Source organism: Pelodiscus sinensis, chromosome 6 (genome assembly GCF_052426305.1).
Source record: "Pelodiscus sinensis isolate ZL-2025 chromosome 6, ASM5242630v1, whole genome shotgun sequence".
Classification (NCBI taxonomy): domain Eukaryota; kingdom Metazoa; phylum Chordata; order Testudines; family Trionychidae; genus Pelodiscus; species Pelodiscus sinensis.
In genome coordinates, this window is record NC_143057.1 from 85,319,397 (window position 1) to 85,344,892 (window position 25,496).

At 43.3% G+C, this 25,496-nt stretch overlaps 1 protein-coding gene across 1 annotated transcript in view; it reads right to left on the reverse strand.

The window, feature by feature from the left end:
• Positions 1 to 25,496, reverse strand: part of ANKRD31 (ankyrin repeat domain 31) — a 147,033-nt gene that overhangs the window by 34,358 nt on the left and 87,179 nt on the right. Inside the window, exons 19-23 of the mRNA XM_089779540.1 lie at positions 24,627 to 24,786; positions 22,389 to 22,495; positions 21,306 to 21,393; positions 12,363 to 12,459; positions 6,444 to 7,491 (exon numbers count right to left, since the gene is read on the reverse strand). Of these exons, the coding sequence (XP_089635666.1) occupies positions 6,444 to 7,491; positions 12,363 to 12,459; positions 21,306 to 21,393; positions 22,389 to 22,495; positions 24,627 to 24,786 (1,500 nt within the window). The remainder of the gene's footprint in view (positions 1 to 6,443; positions 7,492 to 12,362; positions 12,460 to 21,305; positions 21,394 to 22,388; positions 22,496 to 24,626; positions 24,787 to 25,496) is intronic.

Genomic DNA, 25,496 nt, shown 5'->3' on the forward strand with positions numbered 1-25,496 from the left:
CCCCCACTTCCAGCCAGCAAGTTAACAAAGAGGGGCAGCTGCCTGGGAGGCTCACCCTCTTTGCTTCAGCCCAGCTGTAGCATTCAACTCCATGCTCCAATTGGGCTGGATCAAAGAGAGGCAGCCACTCGGCCAGCTGGCCACCACAATCGATCAGTTGATCACAACTGACCGGTTAGTGACCACTGTATTAGAACAAGAGATGGGCCTGACAGGAAAACAGTGGCCCACCTTCTCCAAAATCTGTGGCTTGGCTCCATCTCTATAGAATGTCTAAACTGGAACACAGTAGGGCTTGTCTACACTACCAATTTTTGCTGACAAAACTAACAATGATATGAAAAAAATCGACAAAAGCAAAGTCAGCAAAGTGTATTCATACTTGCTCCCTCTGTTGGCAGACTGTGTTCACACTGGAGGTACTATTGTCAACAGTGTGAGCAATGCACCATGGGAATGTATCCCACAGTGCCTAGCAACACTATCTGTCATTTTAGGCATTTTGAGAATGTGGAACAGAGTGCGGCACATCTTGGGATTGCGCAAAACTTCTTGTCAGGCACTGCTTTCTGTCTCAGCCCTCCAATGGTTCCTGACTTCTTTGCCATCCGCCATTCTTTACTGTGCATTCCAGCATCTTCAGTGAGAGAGGATGGCTCCTATACTTCTCTCCTATGCTCTGTTCAGTGCTGTGAGGACATCACACAGTTATTCTTGAAGTTTCTGACTGAGGAAGACTCGCAGTTACTAGGCATTCTGTGCAATGTGGACATCAGCAACTTAGCATTGCTTCTGGCATTCACAGAGCAGCTTTTGGGGGTAGGGAAACCAGCACTGAATGGTGGCATTACATTGTCTTGAGGCGTGAGGTGAAGACCAGTGGCTATATAATTTTAGGGGGAGCCAGCTCCCTTCCTAGGGCAGCCCGCATTAGGAAGGCAGGAGAAGGGACCTGCTGAAGGTAAGGAGATGGGGTGGGTTCTGGAGGGACTTAGGGGATAGGGCATTCACCTGGGGAGTGCAGGGTAGTTCACACTGGAACCATGGAGTAACCATGCAGTGAGCCTGAGCATTCAGGGACTGGGGTGGCAGAGTTGTCCCTGATGTTGGGACAGATGGTTGGGAAGGATTGAGAAAGGTATTGGTTCATGGCTCAAGAGGTACTGTAGGTAAGGGAACCAATGATGTCTGGGCCAGGATGGGGTGATGTGAATTACCCTTGCAAGATCTTGTGAATTACCCTGGGAACCAGGGGAATTGGTGGACAGGCATATAGAAGTGGAGCTGTCCATGGTAGGAGAAATGCATCTTCCAGAGAGTTCCTGCCCAGACCCACCCTGGAGCAAAAATATGGGCATTTGCTTGGCTCTGGGAGAAAAGAGATCTACTGTTGGAAATCCTCATTGATGGACTATGCAGTGTAAGATCATGGGGTTGAGCTCTCATTCGTGTTCTTCTGAAAAATGTCTGCTCAGTGTATCTTCCATAATGTTCTGTTGGCCAGTAGGTATATCACCATTGGCGTTCTGTTGTTTGTTATACAGCCGTTCCAAAACCTGATCACGTCGACACATAATGAGCATGATTGGGCACCCTGTTGTCAGTTGATATAAAACATGAAGGGTGTGTTATCCATGAGGACACAAATGGTTTTGCGGCAAATTATCGGAAGGACATGGAGACAGGCACTGCGAACTGCTCTGAGCTCTCGTATGTTGATGTGCAGACGTGTCTTGCAATGTGACCACCTGAGCATACCCACTATCAGAGAGAGTACTAACAGGAGAATCATCATTCATCTGATTAGGCTGTGTTGATGTAGAATGTACACATTTGCTAGCCATTCCTGTAAGCACCGCATGTGGAGTCTTGCAAACCATACTACATATATGGTGACTGCCAGGTGCCCTAGAATTTGAAGGCATGCATGAAGGGGGTCCAATCACTGATGCGAGGACACACTGACACCTGAGTGGAGCACCCACAGAGATACCACTCAAAGGAGAATAATAAGTACCTCTGTGAAACTTTCTAGAACATCTCTCTGGAGGATTCCATCAAGATTTCAGTGTGCATCATCACTCTGCTTGGCCATACTGATTAGTTATACAGGACAATGTCTTGCTCACCACAACGTAGCTTGCCTCCAACTTTTCTGTACTCTAAACTCAGCTCTGCACACCAGAGCCACTTAATCCGCATCTCATCTCCTGCTTCCTGGAGAACAGCTACTCAGACTGGCTATGCAACTCAGAAGTTGAGAATAGTTCCTAGCCTACCCTATTGGACGACCTTGCTGGGAGCGCCACATCTTTGTCTAGCTCAACCATGTCATTTATTATTTCACTCTCCAAATTTGATGCTCTTTCTGCTGCCTCCATGCCATCTGAAATATCCATAAGACTCTTGTTGGTGGAGGTAGGGTCATCACTGAGGACAGTGTCCAACTCTTTATAGAAAAAGCAGGTCTTAAGCACAACATGGGAGTAACAGTTTGCCTCCCTCACCATATGATACACCTGCCTCAGCTCCTTTATCTTGGTCTGCATTGCAGTGAGTCCCAATCATATTCCTTTTCACATAAGCGTCGAGAAATTTGCCCAAACGTGTACCAATTCCTGTGGGTCACTACTCCCCATTTACTAATAAAATCCACCAGCTCCATGGTTGTCCAAGTGGCAGAGTTTGGTGTGGCATTTTTCACAACAAAGGTTGCATTGTAGTGCAGGCTCCCATTGTTTTGTCACCAAAACACAGTTTTTGGCAACAAAACTTTGTAGTGTAGATGAGGCTTAAATCCCAGCACCTTGAGGAAGACTGACTTCAGTTCTCAACTCTACAGCTTGGCTCTATCTCTGATTAGAATAATGCTAGAATAGAATAATCTATTTTGCTGCTAGCAATGACAGTAAATGATAAACAGATCATAAAAAAGTGACCAAAAGCTGATCTATATACAATATTCTGAATGCTGCTATTTGTTACATGGTTTGGCAGAAAAGCATTTCACCCACTGTAACACTTTCTTAGAAGACTCCTGATAGAAAATCTTATTAAAAGCTGATCTGTAAATATTGAATAAACATTCACTGTTATGTGCTGAAGATACTTAATAAAGAGATTAAGGAAGCTCTTGAACACATTTCTAAACTATGTCTATTCTGTGCACCTTACAATCAAATGGCTGTGTTGCTGCAGTCTCACCACTGTCAGGTGCACAGTATAGCTGCTTTTTGTTGCCAGGAGAGAGCTCTCCTGCCAATAAAATGAAATAATTCCCAACTAGGGGCAGTAGTTTTTTTGATGAGACAAAGCACTGTCCAAACTTGGTGCTTTTCATCATTAAAGCTTTTGTCATTCAAAGGTGTTTTTTTTCTTTTTACACATCCCGAGTGACACATTTTTCACTAAAAAATGCTTTATAGAGATGGCCTAAATTAAAATACTGTTATGCTAGGAGTTGGGCAATCACACCAGCTTACTGTGTTTAGTAATAGCTGAAGGGAAAACATCACCCAATAAACAGAATGTATACAAGCCTGGGCTTCAGGCCATGCAATCCAAGGGGATTTTGATGTACTGAAAACAGGCACCAGGTGGCAGACTGACTTCACTGCAGCTGTGCATATGGAAGCAGCACCAAAACCACCACAGGAGCACACTTGGAAGGGAGTTCCACTTGTAGTGTAGCCATAAGAAAAAGCTCTAAAAAGTGCTTTAGGGAAGAGTGCTGGCTGGAAAGAGGCTTAGAAATTAACAAAATTAAAACAAAACAAAAAAGGGCAAAATTGTCTTCAGTTGTTTGATTCCTATTGTGTTCAGGAAAGTCGGACTTCATGTACATTCTTTGTAAATAAACAGGAGTGCATTAAAGAAATACTTGAGTCTCATCTGTTTCTTCTCTGAACAGAAACTACCAACACAACTTGAATACTGGATAACTGCTCTGGTCAAAAAGGGCAACAGCCCTTTTTTTCTTTATAGGTTTGAGAAGTTCAGACTATCCCTCTATAAGCACTGAAGACTGGCACCTATCTGTAGTATTAGTTTTTCTAATACTGTGTGTTTGAAATAGTCTTTTGTCTAGTATGTTAGAAGGATTTTAGCCCACCTCCAACTTTAAAATATAATTGTGTGGGAAAAATAAACTGGTGGTCATTTAGCCCTTTTCCAGCAACCTCAGGTCTCCAAGCAAGATTCACCGAGGAATAACTCAATCAGTAGAGTGGATAAGGGTGACTACTAGAGTTGGCTATTCAGACAGAAGTTTATTTCAATATTTACAGATTAATGTAATACTCGGACTGCTCTGGTACAGAACAATGATCGATATATTTAATAAAAATGATTAAAGGTCTAGAAGCATGACTTATGAGGGAAGATTGAAAAAAGTTTGTTTTTTAGTTTAGAAAAGACAGATGGGATACGATAACAATTTTCAAGTAACTAAAAGGCTTTTACAAGGAGGAGGTAGGTAAATTGTTCTGGTTAATCTGTAAGGATAGGACAAGAAGCAGTGGTTTAAATTGCAAGGAAAGATTAGGTTAGACATTAGGAAAAACTTCTCAACTGCCAGAGTAGTTTAGCAGTGGAATAAATTGCATAGAGAGGTTAGGTAATCTCCGTCAGTGGAAAATATTAAGAGCAGTTTAGGGATGGTCTAGATCAGGGGTCGGCAACCTTTTCAAATCAAAAAGCCAAACTACATCAAAATCCAGAATAAGTGGTCAACAGAAAGCCAGTATATAAGAATACCCATTTGCATGACTGAAAATATACAACTTAATGTTACTGATAATTGACATAATGATTAGTAACAGCATAAATGAAACAACTGTACTTACAGACTTTATTTAAAGGGACTTCTGCTGCTGCTGGGGGTGCAGTTTGTGGCTGTGGGTATGGAGGAGTCAGGGTTAGAGTATATGAGGGGCTCAGGGCAGGGCACTGGGATGGGAAGTAGAGTATGGGTTGGGGGACCCTGGAGCTGGATTTTCTTACCTGGCTGAAGGTAGGCTGCTGCACCTGGGCAGCAGTAGCTGAACAGGAGGCTAGGCAAGGATCACGTCAGCTGGATTGTGACCTCCTCTCTGACCTGTGCTGCAGCAGGAGGAGGGTTACCATCGCCAACCTTTCCTGTGGCCAGATGGGGGCCAGACTGTGGGGCCTGTCCTGTCAGGGCCGGGGACAGGATGCTGTGACCAGATGGGGGCTGGGCACTTTTACTTTCTCATATTAGTTTACCAAACTTCATTTTAAGTAAAGGATAATATTATGTCCAACACAAAATGTTTCAACATTGTCTTTATTTATGGCAGGGGCAGGGAACATTTTTTGGGTTGGGGGCCACTGACCCACAGAAAAATCAGTCAGGAACCATACAAGTGAGAAGCAAAGAAAAAAATCCTCCTAAAATCCCCAACCCTCACTGATGTGGCCCCCAGCTGAGATACCTCACTCCCCTGGTGCTCCAGCCCCATAGCGGGGAGGGACAGGGAGGACTGAGGTCCAAGGCCTCAGGCCAGATTAACTTTTCTGGGGTTCCAGGGTTAGTAGATTTTGTGCCCCCTCCCAAGCTCTGGTGTGGGGCCAAAAATGAGGGCTCCAGTGGATGGGAGAGAGCTGCCAGTGAGTAGAATAGAGATGGGGGTGCAGGATCTGGATAGGAAGTAGGATGCAGGAGCAGGCTAGGAGTAGGGTGTCTGGCCAAGGGAAAGGAGAAGGCTGGGGGTAGGGTCTAACCAATGGATAGGGGGCAGGAGCGGGCTTTGGATAAGGTGTCTGGCCAGCAGGAGAGTGCAGGAGCAGTGTGTGGGTGTCTTGCCAAGGAGGAGGGGGCAGGAGCAGGTTGGGGTGCAGGGTCTGGGCAGCACTTACTTGCTTTTGAGCCTTGAGCTGCTCTCAGGCTCCCTATCTCAGGCATGGCTTCTCACTGTTCCATTGGCCAGATTCTGACCAGTGGAGCAGCGGAAAAAGCCTCCAGGCAGCACACCGGTGAGCTGCTGTTCCCTCAGCTGAAGGAAGGGGAGAGGGGAGGGTGAGTGCTCGCGGAGCCATTTGTGGCTCTGCTTCTTTCCCAATCGCACAATGAGGTTCGGGGCTTTCTTCACCCCTCCCCACCGCAGGAAGCCAGCACTGGCTCCAATCTTGCAGGGGACGTGAGACTGGATTGCCAGCATGGGCTCCCCATTGCGGGGAGAAGGAATTGAGAGAGGGCTGAACTTGAGCTATGAGCCATATTTGGCTCCTAAGTGAGCCATATTTGGCTCATGAGCCAGAGGTTGCAGACTCCTGGTCAATATAATACTTAATCCTGCCTAGAGTGCAGGGGACTGGCCTAGATGACCTCTTGAGGTTCCTTCCAGTCCTAGGATTTCTCAAGTGTGGTTTATTTCTTTTCATTTTTTCTAATAATTACATTAGTTTGGCAATAAATCAGTTACCTGCAGTTTGAATTCTAGAACATTTTCTCCTGGCTTAATCTTTCCTAGTTGAAGCAGATCTTTCAGTCGATTTTTTCTCCTTCGATTTCCTCTGCAGTTCAATTGCAGTTGTTCACTATCCTGATTATTGGAATACTGGGAAGAAGAATTTTGACTGATGTTTACTGGATAAGGTATACATGACACCAGACCTGTAGCATTATGTGAAATCCTATTATTTTGGAAGATATTTTGCTGAAGAGTAAAAGGAGCGATTTCTGCAGATTCTGACACTACTATTGCTTGCTTCTGGGAAGCTTCATTTCTATGTCCATATCTTTGCAGAGTTTTACCAGTAGGAACCTGCTGACAATCAGCGGTTGACTGATGGGTATTATTAGTGATAACAAAGCTTTCAGCTTCTGAAATATTTAATGAGCTGGTTACTGGAGTGGGATTTGGTGACTTGCTTACTTGTACTGGAATTGCTATATAATTATTTTGTTCTTGCTGTGAACACTTTGTTTGAGTAGTGCAAATAATAGGTTCTGAAGACGACATTATCATTTCTGTAGTATCTATAGGTCCTGACATATTATCAAAAATATATTCTCTAACCCTGTTTTCATATGTCAAAGCATGGGAAGAAACCTCTTTGCTTGTACTTGTCTCTTCATTTGCTCCTGTCTCATCCAAGCAGCTGTTTGGATGTTGGCTGTATTCCTGATCTGAAAATGTGCCTTCTACAGGGTTTCCATTAGTCAATTTGGCATAAGGTTCCATGTTTACTGTAACTACATCATGATGCACTCTTTTATCAACAGTCAGATCATCTCTGTCATCCCTTTCATAAGAAATACCTGAGTTTGAGATTTGTTTCTTTGCCCATAAAGATTTCATTTTGTTTCTTTGCCTATAAAGATTGCATTGCTTTGCATTCCTATAGTTTCTTATTTTATGGCCTAGTTCTTTCTGGTTTTGTGCCACAATCAAAAGACTCTTTTGCCTAGAGGCAAGTTTAACTAGTTGTTCCCTCAATGGTCCTTGTTTAAAAGATTCCACTGAAGCCCTATTGGAAATAAAAACAAGCAAAAGATTAATTCAGAATACAAAATACAAAGAAGTATTAGGGTGTGTAATCTCTAAATATATATATATATACTTTAAAAAAAGACTCTGCCAATGCCCAAACATTGAATAACCTTTTTATTGTTTGTAAAATTTATGGTTCAAATCCTAATCCTTATGCATAATAAGCAGTATATGCAGGGAAACCCTGAGGAGGTCACCCTGGAGGCAAAATTGGAACCCTGGAGGTTCCTTTTCACCCTGGAGGCAAAATTGGAACCATTGAAATTCCTGTAATAGTCTTGATTTACTTTGCATCTGTAGCAGAGGAACTGAGAAACTGAATCAGTCACTGGCCAATCTTCTATCCTTGTATCACCAGAGGCCAATGCACAGAGGATACATAAATCTTTCTGGGTTATCCCTCTAGACTAGGGAAATGGGATACCATGCAGAGTTGGCCTGAGGTCATTCCCTCCCACTCCTGTGAAGCTGGCTGGAGCTGCTTGCCTAAACTCTGCCTGTTAGGGTTGCCAGATGGTCTCCCAAAAAATACCGAACAAACGGGCTAAAAATTTGTTTGGATTCTGGTAATCCCATCATAAAATCCAAGGAAATGGCCTCCCATAGCTAAGATGCTGTGTCCAGGTTGGAGAAGACTACAGGTTCTCTGGTGTGGGATCTTGGTGCAGGAAGATACAAAAGTTGCTATCATGGAGTGCATTTGGGGCCATCAAAAGAGATAGGGCAATAAATTGGAGAGTTTTATATTGCCATAAGTGTCCTAACAGAGTGTAGTCATCTCCCATTTGAAGATCTACCCTTTTCACAGGTCCTGAGAGAACATACATACAGTCCCTTCTGAACATGATCCTCTCCTGGGTATCTTGTAGTATTTGGTTTACAATGGCCATCTAGCTAGGTTGAATTTTGGAAACAGAGGGAAAGTGGCTGAGGAGGTTCTGGCAGCACATTTGACTAAAAAAATTATCGGACTTGTGAATACGGGCTGGTTCTGAACTGGAGTTTTGTATGTCGGAGCCATATCTTTGGGACAACGTGTCTGCCTTGCCATTTCTGATTTCCAGGCAAAGTTGAACCAGGAGAATATGACACACTGGAGTGATCCCTGATTTACAGCCTTGGTCCTATGCAAGGAGTCCAAATTCTTATAATTGGTAAGTACTTGGACCAGTTGGTGAGCTCTTCCAAATAATGTTACCACTCTTTGAAAGTGGTCTTAATTGTAAGGAACTCCTTACCCTAAATATCCTAGTTTCACTCAGCATGGGTGAGTTTTCTTGAGTAATACATGATGAGGTGCTGTATTTGCTTCAATCCATGCCTCTGGGAAGAGGACTGCCCAAATCAGCTTCCACAATACAAGCCTGCATCATGTTTGGATGGGCCACTATTGGAATGCATAGGTAGAACCCTGCAAATCTATGGCTATCCATTTATATCCATAGATATCTGCATCCACAGATTAGTGTTCCCTCTAATTTTTCCATCCATAGGCAGAATAAATTTTGTTATGTATACCAAGGAAAGTGTGAATGTGCACCCCCAATAAAAACACATGCTATCAGCTTTGGGCAGCTGTGGGCACTCGCCTAATCAGTTGGGCAGCACCTGAATCTCTCCCAGGCTGCCACCCAAGCACTCAGCTTACCGGGAACACTGCCGCAGATGTGGATGTGGATATCCATGGCTCATTTTTGCGGATTTAAATGTGGATGTGCTCTATGCATAGGTGCTGACACTGCTGACTTTTGGTTTTACCAGTGGGTGGCCTGCACTGACTGTGCTCCCTCCCCAGAAGCCCTATTCCCACACTGTGCCTGTGGGTCTCACCCCTATTTCACCTCAACAGCTGTCAGGCAGGACAGCCCCAGGGCCACTAGAGCATCTGTCCTGGCTAGCCCTCTGGGTGCTGAGCACCACACCCCCTAATTTTTCTTTCAAGCTTTGCTTGAGCTACTGAGCATCCACAAAGTCAGTATGTATGTTGAAGTGGTAGTAAAGGCAAGTTTCAACTGCTCAAATGTGGGCTGGGCATTTTTCCAGAGTAGAGCAGTGAGGGGCATGCCTTCCTTTGAAAAATTGAATATGAACCGCTAGTAGAAATGGGAGAAATCTAAAAAACAGTGTATGTTACGCACACTGCAGGGAATTTCCAAATGGCAAATAGCCTGGACCCTAAGTTGATTCATCTTGATGACTTCTGGAGGCATACAAAACCAGGAACTCAGGTGAGTTCTGACTGAATGCACACTTCTCAAGTTTAGTGCAGAGACTGAGACTGACCTTATTTTTTAACAAAAAGGCACTTGCTGGTGAAGTAAACTTGCAGATGAACCTTCAAGACAGGTTTTCTTAAAGTTATTCTTTCATCACCACCAATTCTGACTTCTACATTACATGTGTGCATCCAAATAATATTTTTTCCCTTAGCTTCAGTTTTATGGGGAAGTTGAGGTCATGATGTGGGGGAGAATTTTTTTGCATTCTTCTCAAAGATGTCAACATAGTAGGGAGAGTAAGTGCCATAGTTCCCCTCCTGAATATACTACATGAGCCTCCTTTGGTCTGTATGAAAGGTTCACTAGTATCTGCCATGTTGTCGAAAGAATTCGAAAGGGAAGTGACCTTCTTCTATTGACAGCAAGCAAGTGGATCATGTCAGGTAGACCAGAAGATACCAAGGATTAGGGGGGAACGAGGAATGGATTACACTAAACTGTACTATTTCTATGTTCTTGCAAAAAAACATCCAGGAAGACAGTCTCATCCACTACTGGACCTGAAGACAGTGGGGAATTATCAATAGATTCAATTGTGTTGGATATGGCCTTTCATAACAAGCGTGGGGGGAAAGAGGGCTGTAGGGCCTGAGCTATATTTGCATCTCTAAAATTGTCCATTGCTCCAAAATCAATGAGGCCTGTTGCAGGAGAATCCATTGGGGGATCCCCTAGGATATGCAGGTGAATAGCATCTACAAATTGTTAGGGTGTCTCTCAAAAAGAAACAGGTTATAGGGAAGTTCTCTCCTTTCAAGGTCCTTGCCATTTCCTCTGCACTATACCTGGGATAGCTAGTATCCCTATGCTTTTTGGAGTATGTACTGGGCAGGCTGAGACAGTGTGACCAAGCTCACCACAGCAGAAGCACAGGTGGCATTGAAGGTGCCAGTCTGCTTTGTCAGATGTGAGTTGCTGATGAGCTAGATCTGCTTGCATGAATTCAGCAGATGACAAATAAGCAGACATCACTGTAGCTGGGCAGTGGGGCTGCAGAGAACCTCTTTTCTTCTCCCTTCATTCCCACAGCCAATTATCCATGTGGATGACATCCATCTCTGTGTGTCCCAGTCCATCTTATATTTCTACGCACAAGCTCTACCAGAACTGATACAGCTGTGCTGCTTTGTTCTACTCTGCATCCACTGTAAGACAACAGAAGTACACTGCACAGGAGGCCACTACGCCTTGCCTCTGCCTGAATCTGGGAGAATCTGATGCTTCTAGTGGTTATAGTTGTGCTTCTAGGTCTGTCCTTCTTGCACTAGACTCAGTCTTATTGCTATTGTGGTCCAAACAAGTTGTCACGACTGTAAATGGATGCCCAAACCCAGCAGTTAGAGTCAGAGTCTGCAGCCATGAGCCAACAGACAGGAAAGGTTGAGAGCCACTGTTCTTTAGCACTAAACTGAAAAATATTTTGAGGTGTTGGGAATGTAATTAATTGCATACCAGCTTTGCCCTTCCATTTGATTATTTCTATTAGAGTCGGGAGAACTAGGTACAATCCCTGACACTGAGGGCATGTCTACAATATAGGCTAAAGTTGACCTAAAGTGAATAGCATAGCTAGAGTTGACATACTTTGGGTTGACTACCTGCAGTGTTTACACTGCACTGGGTCAACAGGAGAAACTGTCCTGTCAACATACCTTATGCGTCTCATTCTGATGGAGTACTGGAATCAATGGGTGTGCATTTGGCAACTGATTTAGTGAATTTTCACTAGATTTGCTAAATTGACCACTGATGGATCTATCGCCGCAGTGTCAATCCACCCAGTAGTGGAAACAAGCCATGACACAGATTTCCCCTGTGACCTTGGGTAATTAGTCTAATATCCCTGTTCATCAATTTCTGATCTTCCGTCATATCCTTTTTTCTCACCTTGTATCTGCCTTTTTATTTAAGCTTTTATTTATTTAATTCTCAGGCACAAAAACCACTGATTCCAATGAAAGTTATTAATAAAAAACTGAATTAGGACTAGGGATGTTAAATTTTTAATCAACTAATTGACTAGTTGATGGATTTTCCATGGACTAGTCAATTAGTCAATAAGCGGGGGAGCCACTGCAGCTCTGCCTTTTAAATGTATTAAGAGACTGTTGGTTCTTAATACATTTAAAAGGCTAAAATGCAGCAGGAGGGATTCCCAGCTCACACAGCCTTCTTCCCCACCCCCCTTCCCGCATTTGTGTACCAGCCTTTTAAATCTCGGCTCTTAATACATTTAAAAAGCAGAGGCGCAGCATCTGGGACGGGGCATGAGCCAGGAATCAGATGATTTCTGGCTCACGCTCAGTCCCCACTATCCCATTGCCTCCTGCGGAGATGGTGCCAGGGGGAACCGGCTTTTAAGCCAGCTCCCCCCACACTGGCTCCTGTTCCCCAACTACTGCCTCTGATAGAGGCAGCAAGGTGAAGGGAAAGCAACTAGTCACTTACATCCCTAGTCAGGATCACACAGTTTTACCTTTATGTTGCTTGCTGGCCTTCTAACAAGATCCATCAGTATTGCTTTTATAAAATAAATATTCCAAAATACCATGCTTTACATTCCACTTACCTGTATTTTTTAGCTAGGACATCCCTTTCTGCTTTCTGTTTGGCAAGCACTTCATTCAAAGTGTCTTGTATCTGCGACAAGCCATGAATATACAGTCCTGTTTAGCATTTTAACATAATCAAAATTATTATTGAAGTGAGAGGGAGAAGTACAATAATTATAATTGTTGAAGCAACAAAAACAAAGCTGGAGAATGAAAATATTGTTATGTCTACTCTAAGTGATACTGTCATGAACATTATGAGTCACTGATTTATAAGCACTCAGGATGAAATTCTCCACAGAAAGTTCTGTTTAGCTAGCTCAGTTTTTGGAAAGTTGGGAAATACAGTACACCCACACCCAGACAGTAATTAAAGAAATTGTGTAGGTTAAAGTTGATGGGCAATGAAATCTTTTTGAAGTCCTTTGAAATCAACAGTTATGCTGACTTACACCAGCTGAGGATGGGGTCCATTAACATTACAGAAGCAAGAATTTGATACATTGAATATTTTATGTATTAGAGAATAGACAGGATTTTATTTCTCCAAGTCAAATATGATATCTGAAACAATGCACAATAGTTTCACAACATTTATATCTGCAGATACAGGTATCCCTATGGATATAAATTGGGTATCTGCAGTTGCAGAGCTTCAGGGCTCTACTGGGAGCTGCAAAAGCAGCAGCATGTTGGGCTAGTGCCCCGCATGGGCAGCTACTCTGGCATGGCTGTACAGCTCCCAGCCCCAACTTCTGGGATGGGCACCAGGCTCACCAGCAGCTGTCCCTAGTTGCACTAGTGTGAACAAGTAGCTCACATACTCCCAGATAGGAGACCCATCCCTGCAGGGGTCTGCATCTCCTGGCTGAAGGCATGTGCGCCATTTGCACACACTATCATGACCAGGGACAGCTGTCAATGAACTTGATGCCTGCCCAGGAGGCATGGCTAGGGAGCAATACAGACACACTGGAGAGTGGTGGCCCGACGTGCTGCTGCTTTTGCCACTGAAGTTCCCAACAGAGCTCTGCGGCTATCCAATTTATATCTGTGGCTATCCACAGCCATAGATATACATTTTATATCCATGGAAGGATCTACATACTGTATCAAAACATACACCAGAGAAAAAGACTGTAAAAGAAAAAGAGATTAGAAACTAAGTTTGCTAGCTATACAGGCAGTCCCCGGGTTACATGGATCCGACTTACATCGGATCCCTACTTACAAACGGGGTGAGGCAACCCCGCACTAGCTGCTTCCCCCCAGACGACCAGGGAGACGCGAAGCTAGCGCCCCCGCCAGCAGACCAGGGAGACGCGGAGTGGCTTTTCTCAGCAGACACCTCAGCTTGAGAATAAAGGACTGAGGGAAGTGAGGTGTGGGAGAATAAAACTGAGCTCTGGAGAAATGTTTGGCTAGAGTTTCCCCTACAATATGTACCAGTTCCAACTTACATACAAATTCAACTTAAGAACAAACCTACAGTCCCTATCTTGTACGTAACCCGGGGACTGCCTGTATTTCTTTCTGAAACAAAAGAAGGAATAATTTTTAAATGCTCATATTAGATGCCCTTTTTTTGGCTGACAATACAATAGAAAAATGCGAGGTCTCAACTGGCAAAGATTCAACACCATCACAAGTGCAGTTACCAACTTTGACTCAGGAATCTCTATATGCCAAATGGCAGAGGACACAGGCATGAAAAAGGTTTACAGGGATCCCCCTAAATCTGATAGCCACATAGTAGTTTGCCCAAAAGTGTCAAGTAAGGTCTCTACTGAAAGCCTTTGTCACACTCCCCATCACAGATGTTGCAAAATGCATAGTATGTGAGGAATTATGTACATATACTGAAAATTGTGTTCGTACGGTACATAAGACAGGTCACCAGAATGTCTCTGAGGGTAGCTAAGGTGTATCTTACAGCAGAAGTTTATTTGCATGCAAAATCAACAGCTAATCAAGAATGAAAACTCAAAAGGTGATCACAAAATCTACAAAAATGAACAAACAACATGAGGGTTTTTGGTTTATGACTAAGATAAAAAATCAGTCTGCTATATAAGGAAAATACAAGGAGACACCGGTGGTCCTTCATTGAAGAAGTAGGCTGTTCAACTATATGCTTGCTTAGTGAAAAAAAATTACAGCCAGACGTGGCTAAAAATACTGGAAATACATTAGAGTTAAACTTAATTAAATAAGACAGTGTTTTGTTAATTAAGTTTAGGGTCTAGTACATGTGTTATGATTTTATCTTATATTCCATCCTTGTTTCCATTATTTCTGCTTGCTATCATTTGAATCTCGGTTCTTGGTTAAATAAACATATACTTACAATCACTAAAGACAAATATGAGAACTGTCTATTAAGTATAATGTAACTGGTAAGCTGCTGTGTTCTGCTCCTTTGGGAGCAGGTCTGGTAATTCTGTGAGTGTTCAATGATCAGGGGCTAAGCATTGCAGTGGGACACCCATAAGATTAAAATATCCCATTAGTAACATGTAAAGGAAACGTGTTCTGAGGGGGCCTGGAGGGCATTGTTTGTATGTGAGGGTTACTCACCTTCTGCAGTAACTGACATTCTTCGAGATGGGTGTCCCTGTGGGTGCTCCACCTTAGGTGTTTTGGTGCTACAGCACACCTGGCTGGAAGATTTTACCAGCAGTGGCTTTGACAGCTAGCTTGCACATGTGCAGAAGTGCTACACGTGCTAGGCGGCTAAAGAGCATGCGCAAGGTACAGTCACCTCAGTTCCTTCTCTGCCCCGGAAAAGTATGGAAATAATACCGAAACAAAGGGGAGGAAGGGTGGGTGGTGGAGCACCCACTGGGACACCCATCTCGAAAAACATCGAGTTACTGCAGAGGGTGAGTATCCCTCTTCGAGGAGTATCCCTGTGGGTGCTCCACCTTAGGTGACTACAAGCAGTTTATCCACTGGAGGTGAGAGCTTTGGACAGTGTCGTGTCCTTTTGGACCATGGTAAGGATTGTATGTCCAAACACAGTTTCTCTGAACATGTAGGAGTCCAGAGCATAGTGAGCAGCGACTGTATGAGTAGAGAACCAGATGGCCGATTTGCATATATCGGACAGGGAGATACCCTGTACATAGGCTGCTGATGCTGCCCGGGTTCTGCAGGTGGTTCTTTACCAAAGAATGCATAAGAATAGCATATTCAATCCACTATCCATTTTGAGATCCTCTGGGATGAGATGGGGTGTCCCTGGGATTGCTCGGTGTTTAATACGAATAACCTGTTGGTTTTCTGAATTTGCTTGGTTCTTTCCAGGTAGAACACAATGGCCCTCCGTCAGGGCCGGATTAAGGGGGGGGCTAACCAGGCAGCTGCCCGGGGTGCCAACCTATGGGGGGTGCTTGATTGCAGCTGTAAGGGGTGCTGTGCGGCCCCCGCCCCCAGGCGCGCGGCACCCCTTACAGCTGCAATCAGGCGCTGTGCAGCCCCCACCCCTGCCGTGCATGGCACCCGTTACAGCCCGGAGGCGGGGGCCGCGTGGCACCTGATTACAGCTGTAAGGGGAGCCGCACGCTTTGGCGGGAGGAGCCGCGCATGTGCCGTGCGCCCGTTGCCCGGGGAGCAAGAATGGCTCGAGATGGCACTGCCCTCCATAAATCAATTGTGTGGAGTATGGCCTCTGTCTGGTTGGCATGGGGTTTGGGAAAAAAGACTGGTAAGTTAATAGGGTTTGTTACAGTGAAAAGAAGAGGGCACCTTCGGCAGGAACTTAAGGTGAGGCTGGGGGACTACCTTGTCCTTATGGAAGGTGGTGAAAGGAGAGTCTGCCATCAGAGCCGCAATTTCACTGACTCTCCTGACAGATGTGATTGCCACTAGTAAGGCCACCTTCATGGAGAGGCGGAGCCTGGAGCTGGTCGGCATAGGCTCAAACGGTTTACGAGTTAAGCCCCTCAGAACCAAACTGAGGTCCCAGGCTGGAGCCAGAGGTTTGATTGGTAGATAAGCCCCGAGTTTTTGAGTTCGGTTATGTATTGCAGGACCACGGATAATTGAGTGGAAGATGGGTCAAGATTGTGGAGGTGAGACCATGTGAAGAATCGACACCACTTGAACAGGTAAGTTTTGCGAGTGAATGTTCTCCGACTGCTAAGGAGGATATGTTGGGACTTCATCTGTACATTCTGCTTCTAGTGAAGTGAGCCATTGAGGAGCCAGGCCTGAAGGTTCAGGGTGTGGAAATGAGGATGCTGAAGGCGACCGCGACATTGGGTGAGGAGATGTGGGAGCCGTGGGAGATGTGGGAGCCGTGAGTGGTTGGCTGACATTTGCGGTAGATACGTATACCAGGTTTGTCTCGGCCAGTCTGGAGCTATCAGTATGACGTTGGCATTGTCTAAGCATACCTTGGGGACTACTTGATGGAGAAGCGGTATGGAGGGGAAAGCATATAGTAGGGCTGTCCTGCAGTGTAACGTGAATGCATCCCTTATGGATTGTGTTTCAATGCTCACACATAAACAGTAGCATGGACACTTTTTATTGGCACTGGTGGCCATCAAGTTGAGCTGCAGGAAGCCCCATTGTGTAAAGATTTGATGCAGAATGAGGGGTCTAGTTCCCCTTCGTGACTCACAGAAGAATTCCTGCGGAGTCTGTCTGGGTACGTCTACAATAGCCCATTAGATCTATCTAGGGAGGCTAATGAGGGTGACCAGAATTACAAATCAAGCCCGGGATTTAAATATCCTGCGCTTGATTTGCATGTTCCCGGACGGTCGCCATTTTAGAAATTGACTAGCCCGAAGTAACTGCTCGCGTCTACATGCGGCAGTGAAACGGGATTCCGGAATAAAGCCCTAAATCGAATTAGGTAGTATTCCTCGTGGAATGAGGTTTACCACCTAATTCAATTTAGGGCTTTATTCCGGAATCCCATTTCACTGCCGTGTGTAGACGCCGGCAGTTACTTCGGGCTAGTCAATTTCTAAAATGGCGACCGGCCGGGAACATGCAAATCAAGCGCGGGATATTTAAATCCCAGGCTTGATTTGCAATTCTGGTCGCCCTCATTAGCCTCCCTAGATCAATCTAGGGGGCTAGTGTAGATGTACCCTCTGTGGTTATATTGTCTTTGCCAGGGAAATGTGAGGCAATTTATATTATGTTGTGAGTGATGCACCAAGTCCATAAACAGACTGCCTCTCTGCAGAGGGGGTAGGACCTTGCCCCTCCATGCCTCTTTATATAGAACATTGCAGGTTGGTTGTCCGTAAAGATCTGCACTGTGAAGTTGGAAATATGGTTCACAAAATGCTGGCAGGCATATTATGCTGCCCAAAGCTCGAACACATTGATGTGCATTGTGACCTGCATGTGGGTCTACTGTGTTTGTGTGGTGAGGGTACCCTGGTGAGCTCCCCAGCCTTGTTGCGATGCATCTGTGGTAATGGTGAACTATGGGGCTTCCCTGTGGAAGGGGACCCCAGCACACATTTTGTGCTTCTGACCACCACTGGAGGGAGTGTTGGACCATGTTTGAAAGTGAGACCAGCTTGTGTAGGCTATTTACCCAACATCACTTTACTGTGCTCAGCCAGTGTTGTAGAGACCTCATGTGTAATCTGGCATGCAGGACAACTGTTGTCGCTGCTGCCATATGGCCTAGTAGCTGGAGACATGCCCTGGCAGGAAGTTGTGAAGCCATGGTGTGAAGCTGTACTAGTTGTAATATTGCAAGGAACCTCTGATGGGATAAGGATGCGATAACATGGATGCAATCGAATTGAGCTCCTATAAATTCTAGTACTTGGGTTAGTTGGAACTGGCATTTGGAGAGGTTGATTTGAAGGCCAAGTGAACAGAGGAGCAACATGATGGTCGTGACTGAGTCCTGAGTCTCCTGGAATGACTTGTTCCTTATAAAGCAATCGTCAAGATATGGATAAATTGACACTCCCTGTCTTTGCAGGTGGGCCATCACAACTGCCAAAGACCTTGGAAAAAACCCTTGGTGCCATGGATAGGCGAAATACTGTATACTGGAAATGTCTCCCTGCAGTGAATCTTGGGTACCTCCTGTGCACAGGGTGTATGGGCACATGGAAGTACGCGTCTTGGAGGTCAAGAGTCACCAGTCAGTCGTCTTTGTTGAGGGAGGGTATGATGGTGGAGAGGGTAACCATCTTGAAGCGTTGGAACAGGATGTATCTGTTGAGAGCTCAGACTGAGAATGGGTCTCCAGTGCCCTGACTTCTTCTCCGTGAGAAAATATTGGGAGTAGAAGCTGGTGTTTTGATATTGTTGTGGAACTCTTTCCACTGCATTTATATGGAGCAAGTGGTCAATCTCTTGATATAGAATAGTCTCGTGAGATGGGTCCCTGAAGAGGGACTGGGTGGGTGGTTGGGTTTTGGGAGGAGATAGAGATTATGCAAATGAAGCATAACAATATGCTAATCAGCACTTCATTTGCATTGCCTCTTGCAGCAGAAAACCGTAGTGTGGACATAGCCTGAGAGTGCTAGCCTGGCAGTGTGATTGACAGCCCGTGAGGAGAAAACAGCATTTAAAGCAAAGCCCCTGCTTGGGAGAATGCTGTGAAAAAGATTAGGAATTTTTTTTTTAAATCTGTGAAAAAAAAAATCTCTCAGCTTTATGTGAGGAGGCTAGAGCTGAAGCTGAGAGAAAAGAAACTCCTCGGTGCAAGAAAGGGGAAGCACAGGGCGTGGAGCCCGCGCCAGTCTCCGTGTTTGAGGGAGACACTTGGTCTTTGTTTTTTTTGAAGGATAGTAAAAATATAATAAAAATATAATGAAAAGGCTAACTAAGTAAAGGAGAAGACTAGCTGTCTCTCTGAGGAGAAATCTGCAAGTGCACTGTGGGTTCCAACCGATGCCGCCGGCGGCAGAGAAGGAACTGAGGTGACCGTATCTCACACATGCGCATTAGCTGCCTAGCGCGTGTAGCGCTTCTGCGCATGTGCGAGCTAGCTGTCAAAGCCACTGCTAGTAAAAGCTTCTGGCCAGGCATGCTGCAGCACTCCTAAGGTGGAGTACACCCACAGGGATACTGCTCGAAGAAGAATGCCTATTGACAGGGCATTCATGGAGCTGACCCATGAAGGCTCATTCCCACTAAGGGCAGGTGGCACCAAGGTGCCTCACAACCCTGGGCATCCCCAGGAAGCATCACACTAACATGTTCCCATTGAGGCCACTGCGATGATCTGATAACCAAATAAAATCAAACCCCTAAGTTACCAGGAAATACACTTTTTTGTTTTTATCAACCATTACACCTGAAAAGGGAACATTTACAGGATGAAAAAAAAAACCCAACTCATTGAATGTTTCCAGGAAGCTGATTCTCTCCATATTACTGTATTTATTTATATGTATGTATTATTTACTAAAATAAGTGAAGTATGAACATACCGTGTTTATTAAAGTGGCAGATCACAGTATTTTTAAGAGCTGGGTATAATGAATGTAATAGTATTGCTAATTTATCTTCATAAATCCAATGCAACTTTATATTGCTGATCATTCTTATGCTTCTTCCTGAGTGACTACTATTTTTTATGTTAAATGGCACCAAATTATTTAGTTTTGTCACAAGGGACTTAAATAAAGAACATCAGGACAATTTTTCTTGTGACCTTAGCCAGAGAAGGTCTAATACTCCTTATTTCCATTATATGAAACTGGGTGGATTTCTGTTTCAGTCATATAAGGAGCTTGTCTGGTTATTCAAACACAAGGAAATGTAATCATTTTGAGCAGCAGCTCTCAACTTTTATCTAGTTAGTTAGCTGTACACCCCATGGGTTGGATTGACTAGTCCACCACTGCTGAGCAATTGACTGTAAATATACTTGAAAAGCTTTTAGATACCATCACCTACATATTTTTCATTCCCTTTTTCCATAAACAGGAACAACTTTTTCTCTAGCTCATGTTTCTTTTAATAGGTATCTGTTGACCTATGCGGGAACTCAATTTTAGTTTAAAAGACACGAGTCTATATTCAGCTTGAGTTTATGCTGGCTTCTGCTAGTGCAAACGTAAATACTGGGCCCCAACAATGGAAATTACATTAGGAATGGGTTCAATGATGAACAACAGATATAACTTCCTTCTTTAGGGAAACAGAGAATGATCACAAATGGGCAGATCTGCCAGAAAATGGACAGCACTAGCTGGGAAGGCAAAATGTTGAGTGAAGCCAGAAGATGCACTTATTAAGTAAATTCCCTCAGCCATGTCTGCCAGCATGTCTCTTATGAATCTGCAGCAATAAACTGAAGCTGATTTGTGCCAGCAAAAATTCTGAGATGGCAGGAGGTCTGTACCATTAGATATCCTCTTTTGAGATTAAGCTGTTTTTGGAACCAGGGGGCAAAGGTAATTTACACCTCCCAGTGCCAGCACTTATGAATCTGCCCTATCATTTTGCCTAACACATTTTTTATTTTTTGACAATTTTGGGGTTCTCTATAATTGCACTGGAATGAAAATGCTGTATTTATTTGTGCATATACATGCATAGTTCGTAGGTATGGCGAGGCTCCAAAATAACTATGTCCAATCATGAATAAGAGATCCTTGTCAATAGTATTGAACTTGAGTTACTGAGCTCTTTGTGACTATTGCTTGCTGATTTTACTCAGATACTCATGTTTTTATGCCTAAACTGATTTGTTCAAACTGAAAAGGTAATATTTTCATTTCTACAAAATGGCTTGTTTTTATCATCTGGCATATCCCAGATAATAACTGAAACACCCTGAAAGGTACATATACTAAAAGTCGAGAACCCCTACTTTAAAAGTCTTGAATAGTAAGTACCTAGAACCATTTTCTCAAATTGTATTTTCCGGAAGAAGATACTATTACTTTGCAATATATTAGAGTAATGATAGCATATTATAGAGCGGTGATTAAAATTGAACTTAAATTCACATCTACCTTCATCTTTTGTGTTTCTTAATTCAAACAGCAACAGTTTTTCCTGCTTCTTTTCTATATCTTGTAATGTAGCAATAATGGACTCATGCTATCAAATACAAACATAGTAAATTTTATTGTTACAAAGGTAAATACGAGGTACTGTATAATGAACCTAAATTCTGTGGCAATATTCTTGGCTTCCACAGCACACTGTCACAGTTGATTCATTTAAAGAGAAAACAGAGAGTCATAATTAAGTATGAAAACAAACTAGTATGTAACCACTACAGCAGCCCATGTGCTTTATTATATTAAATTCAATCTATGCAATCTTTTCTCATGTTTTACACTTTTGTTATGTTGAAGATTTTTGTACTGACAAGCCTAACTGCATCACAAAAGCTGTCGGGGTAAGCTGAAGATTTTGACAGCTGGGATGAGGCACCTGGGTTTTCTGGCATTTGTGGAAAAGTGAGAGGCAGTTGAGATAAGCACATTAGCTGAGAGCTTCTGTTAAAATGATCAGCAGTGAAATAATTAATGTTGATATTCAAAGCCATTTTTCAGGCTATTTGCAGATTTGGGAGCAAAACACTGCATCAATTTACATTTGGTTAATGGTTTCAAAGTTTCCTGTGTAACCATATGGTCCAGAATTTTTGTTTTATTTCTGCAGTACAATATGAGTGTTTTCAGCAGCAACTGTGGCTGCAATGAACTGCTTAGTGCTCTAGGTATTAATAGTTTAAAGACAGGCATTTTTCATCACCTCTAGTGCTGCCAGTTGAGGTGATATATATGAGACTTCATTGATCCTGGGATTTTCCAACCTTGTGAAAGTAGCATGGTAATTATACAGGAAGTATAGATGCACAGGAACATGAACAGAAACAGATGGAGATAGATTGCACAAACTGAACTTTTCTTTAGTGTGTTCACACAGCTTCAGAACGTGCTGGTGCTCTCGGCATGCATTTTAGGGATCATTAGTTTATCTAAACACATGGTATAGTTACATTATTCAATCAACACAGCTATATACAGAATAGAAATGTACTGCACTGTAAAGCAATATTTAAAAAACTCAATATTTATACTTACTGTGCCACATTTCTCTCTGGTCATATCTTGGTGCAAAACCAATGGAACATCAGCCTTTCTACAGCAATCATAACAAGTATGTGTTGGTCTTCTTGACCTTTTAGGGCCTATATCCCACCATACACACACAATTAATAAAGAAAATAAATATAATTTTAATATAATTATGGTAATATTCGTATAAAACTAATGTAATACAATGGATGCCAATTATTCAAATTACTAAGGGTGCATCTACAATGTACTGTTATTCTGGAATAACGGCAGTTATTTCGGAAAAACAATACAAGCATCCACATAGCAATTGCATTATTTAAAAAAAAAAATCAAAAGAATGGAGGCCTTTTTCTGATGATGGTAAACCTCATTTTACAAGGAACACCACCTCTTCCGAAAAAGCTATTTTGGAAGAGGCTGTGTGTGGACGCTCTATTGCTGCTATTTCGAATAGCCCCTCACCAGGGACATTCTAAGTTATTCCTCCCCAGTTTCTCCTGGGGCTCTAAATCAAGATAGCATGTCCACATTAGGGGACCCTGCCTTGGACTAATTTTGAGGCTTCCCTGTAGCATGGACACTCTATTTTGAAAAAAGCTATTCTGGAAGATATCTTCCAGATTAGCTTTTTCTGAAATAAGCTTGCAGTGTAGTTGTATCCTAAGACTCAAAAGCAGACCATAATATAAAAGCAACATTGTATATGCAAATGAAATAAAATCAAGTTAGCTAAATACTATGTTTTAGAGACCCACTAAGACATTATTCCAGTTCTGGATGCACAACTACAAGATTTGGGTGTGTCTAGACTACAGGGTTTTGTCGACAAAAGTGGACTTTTGTCGACAAAACTATACCTGCGTCTACACTACTGCTGAGTTCTGTCAACATAACGTCGACAGAATTCAGCAGTTTTGTCGACAGCTGTAAACCTCATACTATGAGGAATAACACCTTTTGTCGACAGAGCTCTGTCGACAGAAGGCATTATTGCATCTACACTGTACTTTGCATCTACACTGCCATGTCGACAAAGCGGCTTGCTTTGTCGACAGAATTGGATGTATTCTAGACGCTCTTTGTTGACAGAAGCCTGTAGTCTAGACATACCCTTTGTGTGGGAGAAATACAGAAAACTAACAAAAATTAAAGGACCAAATACATCTTTGTTTAGCTGCACTGACTTTACCAGGAAACAATCTGTAACATACATTTGACTGTCTTAATGATATCTACTATATATTTGAAATAGTCTGTTTGTCTGTCTGTCCATCCATCTATATGTTTATTCAAGAACTCCTCCTAAATAGAAAGAGTGAGGACCACCAAACTTTGTATACTGCTTCCTCTTAAACAAAGGTAAGGGTTTGGTTGTTCCAGGAAAATGGGAGATACTTGGAATGGGATTGCTTCTCACAAAACCATACAGAAAGAGACAGAATCACCAGGCAGATGAAAGGGACTGGCTGAGCCCCAAGGCAATCCAGGACTGCCTCAGTCCCAAGGCACGTGCCCTTCCTTCTACCTCCCACGTATCCTTTAGGGAGAGCAGGAGGGGGACTAGAGCCCCCTCCCGCCGGATTCATACAAGAACATCGCTGGCTGTTCCCCTTCATCAGGGAGTGAAGGGAAAGTGAATAGTTTTCTGCATTCCTCACTCTGGCTGGGGAGCACAAGACAGACAAACCTGACCTGTACCAGCGAGGGGACATGCACCCTGCCTGAGCTGTGCTTGCTGGAGCTGCAGCAGCCATGGAGAGGCACTTCTCACTTGGCGCTAAGGTGTTGTGGTGAGAGAGGACTGAGGTAGTCCCCTTTCCTTCTGGCAGCCTGTATACTGAACCCCTCATTCCCAGCCCCACCCCAAAGCAATGATTTAAATAAAGCATGCACATTTTAATTTTTTTTAAATTGAGTTAAGACCCAAACAACGCTGGGTAAAACTTCTACAGGTTACACCTCTATAAACCAGTACACTTTGGTCCGGCAATATCTGTCCCAGAAATGACCTCCCCTGGTCTGGCAAAATCCCTCATCTGGGACCAATCAGGTCCAAAGGGTGCAGGACCAGGGAGGTCCAACCTGCAGTAGATACATAACTATCAATGATATACTATCACTAGAAAATGCCTGTGCCTGGCATGGAAACAATCAAGCAAACTTGCAACATTTTTCCGTATGTTTGTTTCCATGAGACAAAGATACAACTCTGTTATTAACGTTATGAAATAGCCAACATACCAGTAACCTCAGTTGTTTCATAAGCAACTTCACTGTCAGTAGCACCATAAGACTTAAGCAATTCTCTCATTTCATCACTGCAGGCTTCAGCCAAAGCATTTTTCCCATGCTTATCCTTCTCATTAGGATTTGCTCCATGATGTAGTAGAATTTTGACTGCCTACAACATAGTTCTTAATTATTATAATCATAGTAGCCCTAAAATGTGCTAGATACTATGCAAACATATTAGATGACACAGTTCCTGTTCTGATGAGTTAACATTCTAACAAGACAAAGAAACATATGAGGGAGGAGAAGAGAGACACAACAATCTTTCTTACAAGTATTTTTGGCATTTATCTACTTAGTTCCATGTCTTATACTTTTGAATTTTTATTTATTAAATATATATAAATTGTCATGGGATAAGAGGGAAGATCCTGTCATGGATTGATAACTAATTAAAAGACAGGAAACAAAGGGTAGGAATAAATGGTAAGTTTTCAGAGTGGAGAGAGGTAACTAGTGGGGTCTCCCAAGGGTCTGTACTGGGACCAATCCAATTCAACTTATTTATAAATAATCTAGAGAAAGCAGCAAACAGTGAGGTGGCAAATTTGCAGATGATACCAAACTACTCAAGATAGTTAAGACCAAAGCAGACTATGAAGAGCTTCAAAAAGATCTCACCAAAGAATCATAGAATCATAGAATAGGAGGACTGGAAGGGACCTTGAGAGGTCATCAAGTCCAGTTCCCTGCCCCCGTGGCAGGACCAAATACTGTCTAGACCATTCCTTATTAGACATTTATCTAATCTACTCTTAAATATCTCCAGAGATGGGGATTCCATAACTTCCCTGGGCAATTTATTCCAGTGTTTAACTA